Here is a 16,720-nt window from a genome sequence, read left to right on the forward strand (position 1 = left end):
TTTTTCTTTGCTCTCCCTTGTGCAAACCAAATAGTTTTAAGATCACCTACAGAAAGACTCACATTTATCAGTAGCTGCAGCTTTTTATTTAAAGTGCTTACTTCTAGTATTTGCTAGAGGTTTTAATCTGCTTGGGTGTTGGTAAAGAGTCAGAAAAGGGGAGTGTCAACAGCAGCCTCAATAGAGCTGGCTTTGGTGTCCACAATGCCCTTGGCTTTGCTTCTGCAGCATTTCTGTGTATCAGGATACTTTTCCCACACTGCAGCTCCCTATTTCTCTGTCGCTACAGACCTGAAGCCAATTTTCTTTGTGATAGCTTCAGCTGGCAGGCTGAGACATGTTTATCCTCACTCATGCCCTTGCCTGACTCTTCTTGATTCTGGTTGACCTTCACCTTGCTAGAATATCTATTTGCTGTGTGAATAGAAAACCACAGGTTTTCCTGAGAACTTAAAATAAATTGATCAGACTACGTTACTCTCTCCAAAAATGATGTCAAATGAAGACGTTGGAAAGTTTTTTTTTTGTAGCTTTCTGATACATAAGAGCTTGCTAAAAAACAAGTATTAGTTACACACAGCACTGAGTGCAAGCATGTTTGAGAAATAAATGTATTCCAATGCATTATATTTGGTAGTTGTATACCTTCATCTATATTCTATAAAAATATGAGGAGGAAGAAGAGATTTTAGATTGTTTCTGTGTCTATCTTAATACCAAAATCATTATTTTGATTTTTTTCCTTTATCTGAATTTGTAAGCTAATCTCCTTGACAAAGTGAAAAAGTAAGTTTAATTGTACTTCTTTTATTCTTGCCACTCCATTCTTCCCTAATCATTTTCAGCTTTGTAGTAACAGCTGCAGTGAATTCAGCTATGTTATAGCTTGGTTAGGTGGACAATCCAACCCAAAAAGTGTTTTGTTTTGTTTTTTACGCCCTCCTCTGTAATTATAACAGAATGTCTTCATGATGACAGTCATAGAATACTAACAAGTCAACATGATTTCTGCAATATGGTGCCATTATCTCTCTTCATAGGATTCATCAGGCAATGAGTGATTCTTATTAAATCACTGCATTTCAATCAGTATCTCCATTAAGAGTACTTTGATCAGTGCATGTTTTTGTTTCCTTGCAGCCTTGGTATTGACTTCTCAATAAGGATTTAAAGTCATAAGGGGTATGCAGAGCTTTAAAGATGCCAGATCAAAACAAATGAACGACTTTATACTTCATTCTTTCCAGTATGGCAGGGTCAAAAGCCATTCCTGGTCTGGACTAATCACAGAGCGTTATTTAGCAGATACATTCAGGGTTAACATGGTGTGGGGTTTATTATCCTCAGTGGGCTTTTTCTTCCTTTTGAGATATGCATTTTCTATGCTGTATTGTGAGAGGAGACTTTCTGAATGTGAATTGCTAAACAAAAAAGGTGAATTTTCTTCCATATTGACCATTCTTGAATATTGAATTGTTTTAGTGCTTTGCTGTTCTTTGTCAATGCATTCTGCAGGAGAAATTTATGCTTTGCTGGATTTTTGGATTTTTTTTTTTTTTTTTTGGAAAACTAAACTATTACGTAGAAACTTATGACAATCTGTAGTGAATGCAGTATTTCATAGTATACCAGCTTTTAAATCTTCACTGTGTTTGTTTCTTTGAGAAATTGGAAAGTGCATGTAAAAACAAAGATTTTTTTTTTTCCTGGGAGCCAGAAGTTTCAAAACAGGATGTTGTCAGCTACCTGTATGTTTTCTCTATTTCTTTTCCCTCTGCATCCAGTTCAAAGCTATCGTAGTTCTTCTGTTTTCTATTTTCAAAATGGATTCCATGTGTGAAATGAAGTTCCCTATGTTTTATCCTCTGAAGGAAGGGAAACTGTTGATTTACAGTGCATTATCTACTCTTCAGTGACGCTACTTTTAAGAGAGTTTTGGCTGTAGCTTGTTCTACTTCATGAATGCCCACAAGAGTTGGTGAGAAGTGGGTAGAGCATGGGCAGTTCATCCATATACATGGTTGCATGCTGGCTTCCTGATGTAGCCAAATCCTCCTTCTCATCACTCTTCGTGATTGCAGAGGCATGTGGAAAGCAAGCTGGTTCTTCAGGCCTAGAGGGGAGTCAGGAGGACTGTGTGGGAGATAGAAAGAAGCTATATTTTTCTTTTTTTTTTTTTTTTTTTTTTCCTTTGGAGATACTTTTAAAAATTAATTTGTGTTGTTCATACTATGTACTTACACAGGAAGAGATGCTCTTGCATTCGTCTGTGATGCTATCAGAAACCAAAATTGCAGTAGGAGCAGTCACAGAGTTTTATGCACTGAATCTCTGGCAGCATTATGAATAATGCAATTTGTGTGGTGCATGCACATGTATTCAACTGAAAGCATAGGAATGACTGGTATATTGCAGTTTAATCTTCAAATATTTAATCTTTTTCAAAAGGAAGATGACTGTCTAATGACTTATAACAAAGTACACACATCACAGAGACTTAACAGAATAAAATTAACGTGAAGTGGGTGAGCCTAACTGTGGTAGTATCTTCATTGCTGAAAAATGCTACCACATCTAAGTTATAAGAAAGGGAAAGTATAGTGACCTTTCTTTGTAGACTTGAGGCAAATCCTATTTTTGTATTCAAATTAGATGATTAAGGAAAAAAGTAGCAAACTGATTCTTAGAAAGTCATAGATAAATCATTGTTTAAACCACTTAGTGTCTGTTCTTCTGCAGATAGTGAGAGTTTGTCTTGTTAGCATACTGGAGGTCCCAGGCTAGCTGTGAATGAACCAGTGAAGAAATGGTAGCATAGGTCAGGAAGGCAGTATGGGTGGGTTAGTATGGACGTGCGTTAAATAACAATGCCCTATTGCTAGCAGCGAGAGGCCGAGAGCGGTGTTGAGTTGGCATGACCTTTATGCTTCCTGACCTGAAATACCTGGAAAATTTCTGCACTGTTCACTGCAGATACGACTTCTGAGTAAATCAGTCTACTCAATTTTGCTATGTGCAAAATCAGTGCAATATTCAGTTGCTGTGTGTTCCTGTAGAAGTCATTTGGTCAGGGAGTTTGACAGAAAAATTGATTTTTTCCCTCAAGGAAAGGATCAGAAGATTACTTCCAGCTCTCTTCTTTGAACAGAAAACTAAGGAAAGCAAAGAATACCTTTGTCATAACTGTGATTGTCTTTTGGGGTTATTTGACTTGATTCATCAAATAAAGTGGATTTTCTGTATGATTTAAGAAAATAGACTACTTCTACATCCCCAAAAGAGTTGCTATTTCTTGGCTGACATTTCTGGAGTGAAGGCAGCAAGTCTGCTTCAAAGTTGCTTAAGAAAACAGATGGAATTAAACTTTGATAAAGGCAGCTGTTCTGGTGTGTATGACTAGGTAATATTCAGAAATATTTATGTCATCAAAAACTTCTGAGTATTCTGGCTGTGATACCCTCAGGCAGTTGCAGATATCTTTTTTGATGTTCGCAAGCAGGTTTTGTTTGTTCTGTGTCATCTTAGTTTAAGAAATTACTTGAGCTGAGCATATGCCTGTCTGTTCTGAGCACTCTTCTCAGGCACAGGCTTCAGTCTTGTTTAAGCCTACATGAACATGATGTAGAACTGGGGTCCATCACGTTTATGAAGTAGCAATAACTACTGAAATTGTAGTATCAAATGATCATAATAGTGAACGAACCTTTTATCATGTTAAATAAAGGGGAAGACTTCGGGGAAAAAAAAAGATTTTAGTTTCTCAGACGTGTTTTCTTTGAGTAGTTTTGCTATGAGGTTTTGGGTATCTATTTCAGTAGTGACCTTTCTTGTCTTTCCTCTTATTCAGTGTTCTTAGCAGAGAACAAAGCCAATTCTGTGTTAAAAAGATATCCAAGAGCCAACAAATTTTTGGAAGAATTAAAGCAAGGTGATATAGAACATGAATGCAGAGAAGAAATCTGTACCTATGAAGAAGCAAGAGAAGCTTTTGAAAATGAAGAAAAGACGGTATGTTTTGATGTATATTTGTAGATGGGTGGGGTGTTTTGATATTAATTTTGGGGTGTGCTGAATATTTGTATGCTTTCTAACATTCCCCTAGATCTGTTTTTTCCTTTTGACATTGTTCTTTAAGCAAATAAGGCCTGCAGGGGAGATGGCTAGACTCCACAGCAATAAATTTCAAATCTTTCATCCAAATTAAACTGAATTTGAAAGCAACAGAATTCTCAAAGATAATTATGCTCTTAAAAAAATGTGAAAATTGGCAGCTGAGAAGAAAAGGAACATGAATAAATACCCCCACTTGAGGAAATGTGGACAAAACTGTCATTATGTAGTTTGGCAGCACTACTTACCGAAATAGCATGTGTACTGGTTTTCGTATCACCACACTCTTAAGTCTGACCTACATATCACGGATGCTGTTGCGTTGCTTGGATGAAATGATGGCATTGGGACTATTACAGGGAATATATAGAAGCAGAGGTCACAAGTGTTCACTTACCTTGCCCCTTAACTCATTTATGGAATATGTTCACATGAAATGAGCACACAAATCAAAAAGTGTTCCATTTTAAAAAGACTTTTATATCCCATGTGCAAGTGTAGCTGGACAAAGTGTTCAGTGGCCAGATTATTCAGTCTGAAAAATAAGAAAAGATAAATGTCCTTCTTAAAAGGTAACTTCTGCAGGCACTCTGAGTGTATTATTAAGCAGCAGTGATCTAAAATATGGAAAGAGTAACAATTTCAGTGCTGCTGTATGTTATGCAAGGGCAGTGATATATTAACTTGACTGGAATGAAACAGATACTGCCCACACAGAATTGTTGTGCAAGTCTGTTGGCTCCTCTAATTAAAAGAAGCTTGTGGGCCAATGGCTCTGCATGCAATAGCTGCACGTTATACCCAACATATCTTAAATTTCCTCCCAACTAATAAGAACAATATGTAAGCTTTTGATGGTGTCATCTGACATATTTAATGCAAAAGTCGAAGTTTCCATCTCTCATGTTTTTGCACAAGGAAATTGCACAGGCAAGGCTAATAAGCAAAGTGGCTCAGGGAGCATTATGAACTTCTTTCAGAATTTACCCAGGTGATATGTCCTAATCTTCACTGGCAGTGTTCTACATTTAAAAAAAAAAAATTAAAAAAAAATAATATATATATATATATAGGTTATTGTAAAGACCTAATGGACATTTCATGTTCTTGGCATCTCATTGTTCGTGGTCATACACGGAAAGGTGGAAAAGGCTGGAATGAAAGGGTTTTTTTATTAAAATTAAGTAATAAGGATGTATGGTGTCTCTGCAAATCCTCTTCTTTCCAAAGCTTTAAAGTGCATGCACAGACGTGTTTTTTGCCTCCCAAACTTGACTTGGTGTGGCTATTCCTAATGATAGCTCACTGTGTAATTAAACAATAGTGCGTACAATGACGCAACTTACATAAGATCTAGCACAGTATCACTAATAGCCTAGACATGTTCACCAGCAATATGTCAAACTGGTGACCAGCACTGGGACAGGCTCCCCAGGGCAGTGGTCACAGCACCAAACCTGCTGAAGTTCAAGGAGCATTTGGACAACGCTCAGACATAGGGTTTAATTTTAGGTAGTCTTGTGTGAGCCAGGAGTTGGACTTGATGATCCATGTGGGTCCCTTCCAACTCAAGATACTCTATGATTGTGTTGCCTCTCACTTCAGCTTGTTTTCCACTACTAAATGTTGAGGAACATGCTGTGTTTCGGTAGATACCCTTTCTCTTGCAGAGGTACTTGATAAATACTAAAGTAGAAATTGTTACGCTTCCTGTTGTACTACAACCTTTGTTGCAGTGCAGAGGGGATTACCAATGAGGTCCTGATCCATTATCCATTTCTACTACTATATCCTTTTTGTTTAGTTGCTTAACTCTATTGTTGGTACCTTGCTAGGGTTCCAAACTCTGCTAAAGTGCGGTCATGCCCAAACAGCATTGTTTACTTAGGCTTTTTTTGGTCCTTTATCTTGCAGTTGTATCCATCCTTAAAGCCATTTAGTAAGACTTGATTTTTGGGGATGTAGGTACAGTAGATTGAGGTTGTAATGTAGTATGTTCATAATAACAATGATGCAATGATTTCATAGTATAGATAGACTGGAATTCAAGAAGAGTATGTAGCCTATTTATCTCATGGTAACTTTGTTTTATATAATCACCCTTTTGTATTTTTTTAATCTTGTCCACTTGGTTCTTTGTTTTTCCTGCAGTCTTCTGAGGAGGTGGGCTACATCTGATTTTGTAATATTAAAATACCAAGCAGTCCCCTCAGGTTATTTTTGATGCATCAGTTTTCTTAGAATTTAGCATTGTGTACATTAAGTATACAGGCAGATGTCATCTATTGAATGCCTTTAATATTGTGTAGCATTGGGGACAATATCTTCAGAAATATTATATAAAATGATAATGATAAAGATGATATTGTCAGGATAGTAAAGGCTAGAGCTGACAGGAAAGAATTTGCAGAAGTGTGTGGTACTGATTATCGTGGAAAAAATAGAAAATGAAATTCAGTGTTGATGAATGTAATGCATGCTGGGGAAAAGGGAACGTTTCTTATATGTACGTTTGCATTGTGAATAAGATCCAAATTTATAAATCATCAGTGAAAATTTGGCTTAGCAATGCCCAGCAGTCAAACAAAAACCTGAAAGTTAAGAATCCTAGTAAAGGCATAGAGAACAAAATGGAAAATGCAATTACACAGCTGTGCACCTGCATCTTGAACATATCATGTACAGCTCTGACCTCCCTATCTCTTAGAAGGATAAATAAATAAATAATAAATAAAAGAAGTAGCTGGGGAAGCTCCAGAGGACCAGAGAGATGACTAAAGAGATGAAAATACTTTTATAACAACAACATATTGGAAGTAGCTGAATCAGGGAATTTGCGGTAGATGTCTGTAAGGAGTATGAAGATTGAACAGAGGAATTGTTTGACATTTTTCTGACGGGAGAGATAAAAGGACCTCACAGGAGATGAGAAGGTGCAGATTCAGAGCAAATAGACCCATCTCTTCTCACCACAGGTAGTGGAGCTGTGAACTGCTTTGCCACAAGACATCTTGGATGCTAAAAGCTTACATAGCTTCAGAAAAGGAGGATATAAAAGAGTAAAATAATATTGGTAAATCAGTCTGGGACCATTGAATAAAAGTGATCAGCTTTGGCTGAGGGAAGTTTCTGAAGTACAAAGATGTAAAAGCTGGGAGAGATCACTGCCTGGCTATGTTTACGCTCTTTGTGGCAATCTATGGTAATTGTTGTCAAAAGATAATGGGTTACGTGAACCCTACACCTGACCTAAATCTATTCATATGTAGAAGCTGTAGCATACAGATAACACTGTATGTGGTCACTAGTCAAAAGCTGTTGGGAAGCTTAAAGACTTGCAGAAAGTTTACTGTGCAAAATACCTGGGAGTGACTGAAGCATTGATACTCATTTCAGTTCCATTAACTCATTTTTTTAAATGATACTGCCTGAAGATTTTTCATTTTAAAAACATCACAGATATTTGGAAAATGCAGAACACTGACACAAACTTTATTTTAAATATTGCAGAAGTTGCAAGATCCACTGTATAGCTCTAATCTAGGAAAACAACTCAAAAAAAAAAAAACAAAAAAAACCACAAACACTAGAAAGCTTAGAAAGCAACTCAAAACTTGGCACCAGATCTAAAATGATTTGATCAAATAAGGCTTCTAGCATCACTTTGTATCTAATTGTGAATGCTGGATAAATACCCAGACGAGAAGATGTGAATTCTTTCCTGTCATCTGAAATTGAGGGCATACCAGAAGAAAACAGTGTAGCAGATACTCTCACTGCCCGTTATTGCTTTGTTCATATCCTTTACCTACTGAATGCTAAATACTCTTCTGATTGGCATATTATTAGTCCAACTTTAAGACAAGTCAGACAAGGGATCAAGAGTCATTTGAGGTTGACAGTGCTGCCAAATGCAGTAAAGGCCTCTGCTGAAATTCACAGCAGTGTGCAAGACTCTTAACTTTCATGTGGACCCCTTGTTTAATTCAGTGTTCAGATCCAGTTGACTGAAGTTGACTCTGTTCAGAATAGATAAAAATAGTGAAGTATTAGACGTACAAGGGGAAAAAAAAAACCTGACAACTTGTCCATAAATGTCTGTGTGTGATTCCCTTGAGAGTTCTTTTTGTTTCAAATTGGATATGCTAAAGCAGTAGGAAATATGCAGAAAAATAGTTCTTGGTGGTAACTTATTCTAGATGATGTGAAGTCTTTTCCATTGTAAGTTATCTGATTCTGTGGCCTGCTTAACTTAGTTTTTCAGCCCAGCTATGCAGTGCTTGAGGGTAAATGATTGCTGGAGTGTCCTTTTCATAAATCACGAGTTCATAGTTTTCTCAAGTAGAAAGACAGTCCTCTTTTGTTTCCTTGGTTTAAGAGACCAACCACTACGGAAGGGATGTTTGTGCTGTAAGTGTTCCAACTTTCAAATTACCCTTTAACTTCTGTATGAGTTCTGCAGCTACCTCCTGGGATTTCATTATTTCCCTCTCTTCTTTTTTCGTAGCAGATTGTACCAACTCCCACACTGTGCAAATTGATCCGAGTTCCCCCTGGTTCTGTTTGGTGATGGGCATTATTTGACTGACCAGGTAGCTTGTCCTCCTTGTGTGCCATCACTTTACCATGCAGCACAGCTGTGGGATGACAGAGCAGAGGGGGGAGCTGCTTGGCAGCTGGGTAACTCGAAGCTGCAGTATTAGTTTGCTGCACTTCCCATAAATTCTGGAACTAACAGTCTTTGCGGTTCGCTTTGATATTTGGCTTGCAAAACTGCAAGCTGGAAACCTCTGGTTTAATACACTAGGATGTTCTTTTTTAAAGGGGAAAATTAAAAGAAAACATTTTTCAGGGTGACTAAACAAGTGTTTCTTAGCAGTTTTTCACCTGGGAGGAACTTTATTCCTTTGTCTCTGTAATACAGCTGCAGACCTGAAACACTGCAATTTTCGGCAGATGAGTGCATGTCCGAAGTGCCTTGGAATTTCTTTTGCCTCGCTCGTAAATGAAAGTGGACACTAAACTACTTTAATCCTTATGGCAATTTAAATTCTTACATGAAGCTCTTTATGCACCTGTCTGGTCACACCATTAACTTGACCACCCCCCATCATGCCACCTCCCTCCCATGTCACCTATTCTGAACTGCCTGCCTGCCACTCTGGTGACAAGAGTGACAAGGAGCAATGCTGGGATGTCAGCTTCATGAAGGAGGTACAGGGACACTTCTCCAGCAGATAATGCTGAGCTAGAAGTGATGTGGAAACTTTACTAAAATACCAATCACAGTTTACAATCCTTACACTGGAGAGGGTGCATTTCCTCTACAGTGTCCAACATAAAATACATTAAAAAAGCAGACCTTTTTTAAATTTTATTTTTAATCAAAAACTACTATTCTCTATGTAGTCTTTAAAAAGATGCACCCTTGCATAGTATATTTGCTGATTTTCAGTAAATCTTTGCAGTTTTTGCCTCAGAAATAAACATTGTGTATCATTCCTTTGCCACTGCTGAGGTAGCAGAGCAGTGAAGTGGGAAGCTTGGTTCCAGTACAGACAATAGTGGTTAATAATGCTAATGAATCATTTTTCTGCTTTTTTAGTTGAGAACATATTAATTATTTATTCAATTTAAGATTTAGTTTGTTTTATTCAAACCAGCTGGAAAGGTAATAGGTAACAGATCTTCCTAATTGCCTATTGATTTGGTGGGGAAAGATGGAGTGTTTGGTTTTGTTTCTTTTCTTTCCTATGCAGAGAACCCTAGGCCTCAGTTGTGCAGCTAATTTAATTTTTTTTTAATGTTAGTTTTTTTCCCCATAAGCTTTCCCAAAGTCAGCACAGTTGCTCTGGGATTCACTGTGGAACAGTGCATCCAGGCCCTTGTAGAGAGGTATTTAGAGGGGTTAGCCCATCTTCCAAGACTTGCTTGCTTTGTCTGAAGTCAGTGCTGCCTGACTTAGCTGAGATGATTTAAACCAAGGGGTTCATATCAGTGGGGCGTTGTGATGACTTGCAAAATGGCTTTGTTCTTAACTTTAGTATATCCTTTGTATATTCTTAGAATCATAGTGAGCGTTTTACCCACATTGTCCAGGTCCCAGCTTTGCACAGGGCAAGCTTAGCCTTCACACTAAAGAGGCCAGACTGCTTCTGGACTCAGGCTGAGATCAATTTGGTGGCAATACTTACGTAACGCTGCTCATGTGGCAGCAGTCCTGAACTGAGGGGGGGATATAGATCTGATTTGTTTGTTCACAAAGTCAGTCTGCAACCTGAATTTACTGATAACTGAGAAATGGCAATGTCATTTTTCCTGGTGAGTATTTTTTTTTAATTCTTGCATACAATATGCGTGTTATTTAAAGTAGATGCTAGCGTGAATATGAAGTGGTCAGGTCTCTGCATTCTTTTAAAGGAAGCTAAAGAGATCAGGATTTCTGGCAGGGATTTTTTTTTTTTTAATTAAATTATACATGGCTATAAAACACAGTTGGAAGTATTTATTGATAGAGATCATACATTACAGACAAGAATGACTACATCTTTGAGGCAGGATATGTTTTCGTTGTAGTAGCTTTGCATAGCATTCACTCTAGAGAATATTGGATGGTGATGTGATCTTTGTGCTCCTGTTTTTGCATATTAATAATACAGCAAAAAGTATTTAAAGTAGTAGTATCCCCCTTCATCTTTGTTTTCCCTTGTTTATATTTTCACTTTTCACTGTTCCATGTATCTGTACTTGTGTTGTCAAAGTTTCTAGAATATAATAAGTAAGCCATGTAATATTCTCACATTGAAGCTATATTTAACTATAAAGAGAGAATTTGAAGCAACTCAGAATATGCTGACAACAATTGCTTTATGAGCCAGAGGATGGGAGAAGTCTGATTTATGAAATGACAGTTCAAAATAGTTGTGCTTTGCTAAATTGGTCTGACATTCTGGAACAATATTTCCCTGTCAAATTGTATCAGTGCATTATAATTAAAAAGTAAATAATAACTTTGAGCTTGAGTGTTGCTGAAAAATTTTGATCCACCCCATGGCTGATGTGCATGCAGATTAGATTTCCTGCTTATTCCTGTCTGCACTGCAGGTTTTTAAATATTAAGTGCTAATACAGGATTGTTACAAGTAGCAAGGAATGGGTGTTAAGAAATATTAAAAAAAAAAAAAAAAAAAAAAGCCTTTTGTGTCACTAAACACATCAGAAGAAAATTTGAAAATTTATTTTGTGTGCTTATTCATACCAGTTCTCATTTTGATCATCAGTATTTGAAATGCCATTTTTTTCCTCTTTCATTTGCAACTGATTGATTAAAGTGTTTGTTTTGTTCTTTTGTTTTTAACTGTCTTATCGTTTCTGACGTATCCTGTCTTGCTCTTCTAGAAGGAGTTCTGGAAAGTCTACAAAAATGGACTTCAGGGAGAAAGTAACACAGGACATAGCTGGTATTCATTTTACCTTGCATTTCCATTAATCATTGGCCTTTTCGTTATCCTCATTGTCATTTTTGTCATATGGAGATGCCTGTTTAAAAAGAAAACACGTAGACAGTCGGTGTACGTGCGTAGGGGAGCCCACGAAGCGATGGGTGATGGTGCTGTGTCTGACGGCAGAGGTTCGCTTCCGCAGCCTCTCAGCATTGTTCATTCCCCACAGGAGGAAATGTATGAAGTCAGTGGGCTCTCTCCTGGAGGTCTGAGCTATACAGATGCACAGTCAGACTCAATATCCACAAGGCTGTCAAACTGTGATCCTCCTCCTTCCTATGAGGAAGCCACTGGTGAAATCAGTATGAGAAGTGAAACTGAACAACATTTAGATCCACCCCCACAATACGAAGACATTGTGAACTCCAGTTCAGCCACTGCAATTGCACTATCTCCTGTTATCACCAGTACTAAGTAAAACAGGAAAAATGCTATGGACTTCAAAAAAAAAAAAAAAAAATTACTAATCGTTTTGTAGCACTTTATCTTGGCTTATTATGCATTTCTGTAATTTAATGGACCTGTATAATGAACTTCCATTTTTTGTTTAAGAATCACTTGTTTTTTGGGTCTTGGATTTCTTTTTCCTCTGTAGCAGGTCTTAAAAGATAAGGAACCTGTATTGAGAGTGTAAGTGCATGTACAAATGTGGTGCTCTGTCGTATTTCTCAAAAGTATCTTTGCTTTGAGGGATGTCACTTGTTTTATTCCAAATGCTGTCCACATTCCCCACGAGATTTGTGGAATCCCCTTCCCTTCTTGGTGCAAAATCTCAGAATTGCCTGAGATGGGGAATTGTTCAGCAATGTTTTAGAAACTTATTTACACCAAAGGGGACTAGTTTTTCAGTATTGCCTCTTGTCTGGTCATTTCCTTTTTCTCACTTGGATTTTTATGTGCTGCATCCTATTTGGGGCCTTTAGGTGGTCAAGAGCAGTATGCCTTTGTGTTCAAACCAGTATATTAGAGTATGCTGGCTTAATAGCAATAATTTCAGAGCCCTAGCAGAGAAGGTGCATTCTAAAGCTTTTGCTTTTACAATTCATGTTTAGAAGCTAATTGAAGACAGTAATTAGTGAATTTAAGAGTACTTTTTTTGTTCTGCTTTTCCTTTCAGTTTTCCTATATGGCTTTTATTCCTGTGCTGTAGGGATGAGAAGTGTGCATATGTTAACTTTACAACTTGAAAATTGATGCAACACTAAAGAAGGAAATGCTGAAGATTGGATAAAATCTTGCTTATTTGGAAGCATATACCAAAAGTAGCGTAGTCTTAACTGGGACCAGGATTTTATCCGTTATCCATAAACGTATGAACCCAAAGATATTACGCTTCTTTTTAATTGGAAAAAGCAAAAGCATTTGGTGTGTGACTTTTTTTCCCCAACAGTAAGATCCCCTTCCTCAAATCCTGATAATATTTTGCCTCTTGCATACTTAGATGTACCATATGTGCGTCTTGTATTAAGGGCTATAGAAATCCGTTGCAGGCATTTTGGTACCTCTTTTCAACAGCTGAAGTATTTTTTGCTGATTTCACGTTTGCTTGTTCAAGTAAGGTGCTGGGAAGCACGCTAATCTAGGCTGGCTGCAGAAACTGTGTGGCCAGCACGGCTCAGCAATCTCCATATGTGAGCTATAGAGTTTACCTGACGTTGGGCCAAACCATGAGGACCCACTGTGTTGCATTTCTAAGAACACAACTAAGAATAGACCCAAGTGTTAGTTTGGAGTGACTTTTCAAGGCTGAAGAGATATGTGTGAAGAGATATGTGTTTCTGTCAGGCTTGATGCAAGTTAAAGTAGAGGCTTCTATAGAATTTCAACCAAGTGGTTTAGATACTATTGATAATTCAGCTGATACAAGCTGTAGTGTGGTGTTTCTTTTTTTAATTTAGGAGTTGATAATTCAGTTTAGCTTATCAATATTCATTTCAATTTTTTCTTCTCACACCAACATAACATGGCATTAACTTCAGTATTGTTGTTTTCTACTAATCAGCTAGCACCAATTGAAATGCATTTAGCCCTGAAAGATTACTGGGTTATGTTGGTTTTCTTAAAACAAAAAACTGAAGCTGTATCTTCTTCCAAATGAAACACTGGTGCCATCCATTTCAAACCACTGCTAATGTCCTCAGTTAATTTCTGAGATGCATGCTGGCATCTACTATCTCATGGCACCTCGGCCCATCTTTTATCTAAGGAAGTTTACAGAAAATGGCTGAAAAGAAATGTATGATCATACATGGATGTGCTTAGGCACACTTCTGTAATGATGTGATACAGTGGATTGACAAATGAAGTTAGGATCCTGTGATTAATTTTATATTCTCATTTTTGGCAAAGAGTAGGCTATCTAAATTGTCTACTGGGGTTCTTCAGTTGCAAAGGCAAATTTATTGGAGTTAATGAATGGAACTCCAGGCCAAAGTGTAGTAAAAAAGATAAGACTTATTTATATTTATTATTTATGACAGATATTGGGCAGATGATTACAACATATTTTGGGCATTTGTGGTAAGAATTGCTTGGATCTTGTTTTTAGACTGTCTGACCTTTTCTTTTGAAGTGGTTTTAGCTCTGGTGTAAAGACCTAAATTGCCACTTGTAGAAGTTAAAGCTCCTTTTATACTGAGCAACAGTTATACTGCCTTTAGCCAGACATTACCAAAACAAAGTGCCTCATCTCAGTCTGCAGGAGCCACCTCAAAGAGCTGGTATCAATGTCCATGCCATATTGGCATCCTCTGTGCCTGCCAGTACAGCTGGCAGTTTTAGCAGTAACTTTTCTGTTTGGATATATGACTTTCATGTAGGAAATGCATGGAAATCACCAAGTTCACATTAGGTCATTCAGCAGCTGTCTACCCCTGAACATGGGCAATCTGGTTTAGAGATGAGCCACCTTTTTTTTTGTTGTCGTTGTTGGTCTGTATTCCACTACCAGTTTTAATGGCTTTCACACTTGATTTCTTAAGTAGAATATGTTGCTGCATCCTGGAGATACTTTTATGTGCAATGCAAACATGTTTGACTTCCCAAAAAAGCCACAACCAAATATTGAAAATGATCTGTGACTAGACTTTATTGGGCCATGCCTTTTCTGCATCCATGCGCGTGAGTATGAATGCTATTTTGGGCTATAATTTTAAGTCTTGGTGAATAAACTTTCATAAATAAACAAATAAAATCTGCATGTGCCAGTTATCCAAATGTATTTCCTCTGAGACATGAACAGCTCTCTTCTTGTTGGAATAATGTCAAATTTCCAAATATTTTGTTTTTCTTTGTGAAATGTGGGAAAGTAATTTAGACTTGTGGCTGGCTTTTTTGATCTGATTGAAGAATAAAATTTCTTTTGTAGTGGGTTTTTATACAGCTTTGTTTTCCAGGGCACTTGCTGAGTATTGTTATCCTGTAATTGCATTATCATGCAATAAACATTATGAATTTCTCTTTGTATTTCTCTGAAGGTTTTCCAAGTCTGAAATGCAGTACTGCCTTCACTGATGACATGAACAGTCAGGATACTGCTTTTCCGATTTTGAATGTAACACTAAATTTCATCTTGTATTAGAACTCAGATGATTTACCCACTAGAACTATCTCATATTTAAGTGTCACTCTTTAAGAAATTATGGAAATTAATTGTGCTTAGATGATGATTAGCATTAGTGGAGGTTGTTCTGTCTTCACTGGGTGTAAATAACCTCTGATTACAGTATTGAGTATTTTAAAGGGATTTGGTTTACATTAAATTATCGTATTTAAACATTCTTGCCTATGTTTATAGAAAATTTTTTGTAACATTTGTTTTTGGATATGCTAAATAAAAATTTTTAAATGCCTCGAGTGCTTCAAAATATCAATTCTACGCAACTGTAGTATTAACTGTATATTTAAGTGGTGGCCTTTCAATTTCCATTGATTGTTAAATGTACATTATCAGTTGCAGTGAATCAGGTTTTGTTTTTTTTTTTTGATAATTTAAAATATAATTTTGGGTTTGGGTAGATTGATGAAAATTAGACTTCTGAAAGAATATCAAGATGTGTGAATTTGGTTATTTTCCATTAAAGGAAAGTATTTGTTGTAGCCATAGTTAAATAAAAGTCACAAGCAGAGAGGGAAAGCACAAATTATTCTTTGTTACAACAAAAGGAAACAGTACACAGTAGAAAAAAATGTAGTCAAGATAACTCAATTTCAACGTTGGCTTCAGCCGTTTAAAAGAATGAGTGTAGAATTTTGCATCAGCTCTGTGATTCCTTCTGCAATGAATGAATGAATGATGCTTTAATAGCAATAAAAAGACCTTTTATAGTGATATGTGCTAGAAACTAAAGATATCCATTCCAGCTGAGAAACTTTGTGTCGTCCTTTTTCACTCAGCTGCTGGTAAATGAGATACATCCCTGGTATTTTTCACTAGCTTACTGTATGACTGGAGTCTGCTGAAGAGGTAAGCGAAGCATTACAGAAGGCAAGTCATGAACACAAGTGCAGTTTTATCCCAGTCATTTAAAAAAAAAGAAAAGTGCAAAAATAGTCACAGAAGTGCAAAAAGAGGAACCGTTTGGAACTTCCCAAGCTGTCATACGCATAGTGTAGCGCTTCACTTTCTTTGTTGGTATGTTTTTATTCACAGAGCTCAGAACAATGTCAGTGGAACAGAGCGCTGTTTGCAGTTAAGTGACACTTGCTGTGCGTATACACGTCCAGAGTCCTGACCACACATCCATCAGCACTGACTAACACGTTTGCACATGGCTCAATGCATGATTGCCTCTGCCTGCCTGGCTATTGAAATGTGGAGGATATAATGCTGGACTGGTATCATAAATCTGGGTGTCTATAAAAACCAAGTCATCACTCTAGGTTACTGGTGATGAATGTTCATTATTTGTTTCGTATGCCTTGAACACTGTTCCCTGTTGTTCTAAATCACACTGATAGATTCCTTTTTATCTTTGTATAATGTGAACCTTGTAAATATTTCCTAGTGCTGCCCACCAATTTTTAAGAAAAGCCACGTTAGCTGAAAGCAGGGAGGTGACAGCTGCACTACTTCATTGCTTGCTGCACATGCGTTTGATTGATTTGCT

The 16,720-nt window shown here is 37.2% G+C and overlaps 1 protein-coding gene across 1 annotated transcript in view; it reads left to right on the forward strand.

Moving 5' to 3' along the window:
* The window catches only part of PRRG1 (proline rich and Gla domain 1), a 31,792-nt gene extending 16,352 nt beyond the window's left edge, over positions 1-15,440 (forward strand). Inside the window, exons 3-4 of the mRNA XM_084305947.1 lie at positions 3,848-4,008; positions 11,509-15,440. Coding sequence (XP_084162073.1) covers positions 3,848-4,008; positions 11,509-12,030 — 683 coding nt within the window. The 3' untranslated portion in view covers positions 12,031-15,440. The remainder of the gene's footprint in view (positions 1-3,847; positions 4,009-11,508) is intronic.
* The last annotated feature ends 1,280 nt before the right edge of the window (positions 15,441-16,720 follow it).

This window comes from Netta rufina (genome assembly GCF_964035555.1).
Source record: "Netta rufina genome assembly, chromosome: 1".
Taxonomy (NCBI): Eukaryota; Metazoa; Chordata; class Aves; order Anseriformes; family Anatidae; genus Netta; species Netta rufina.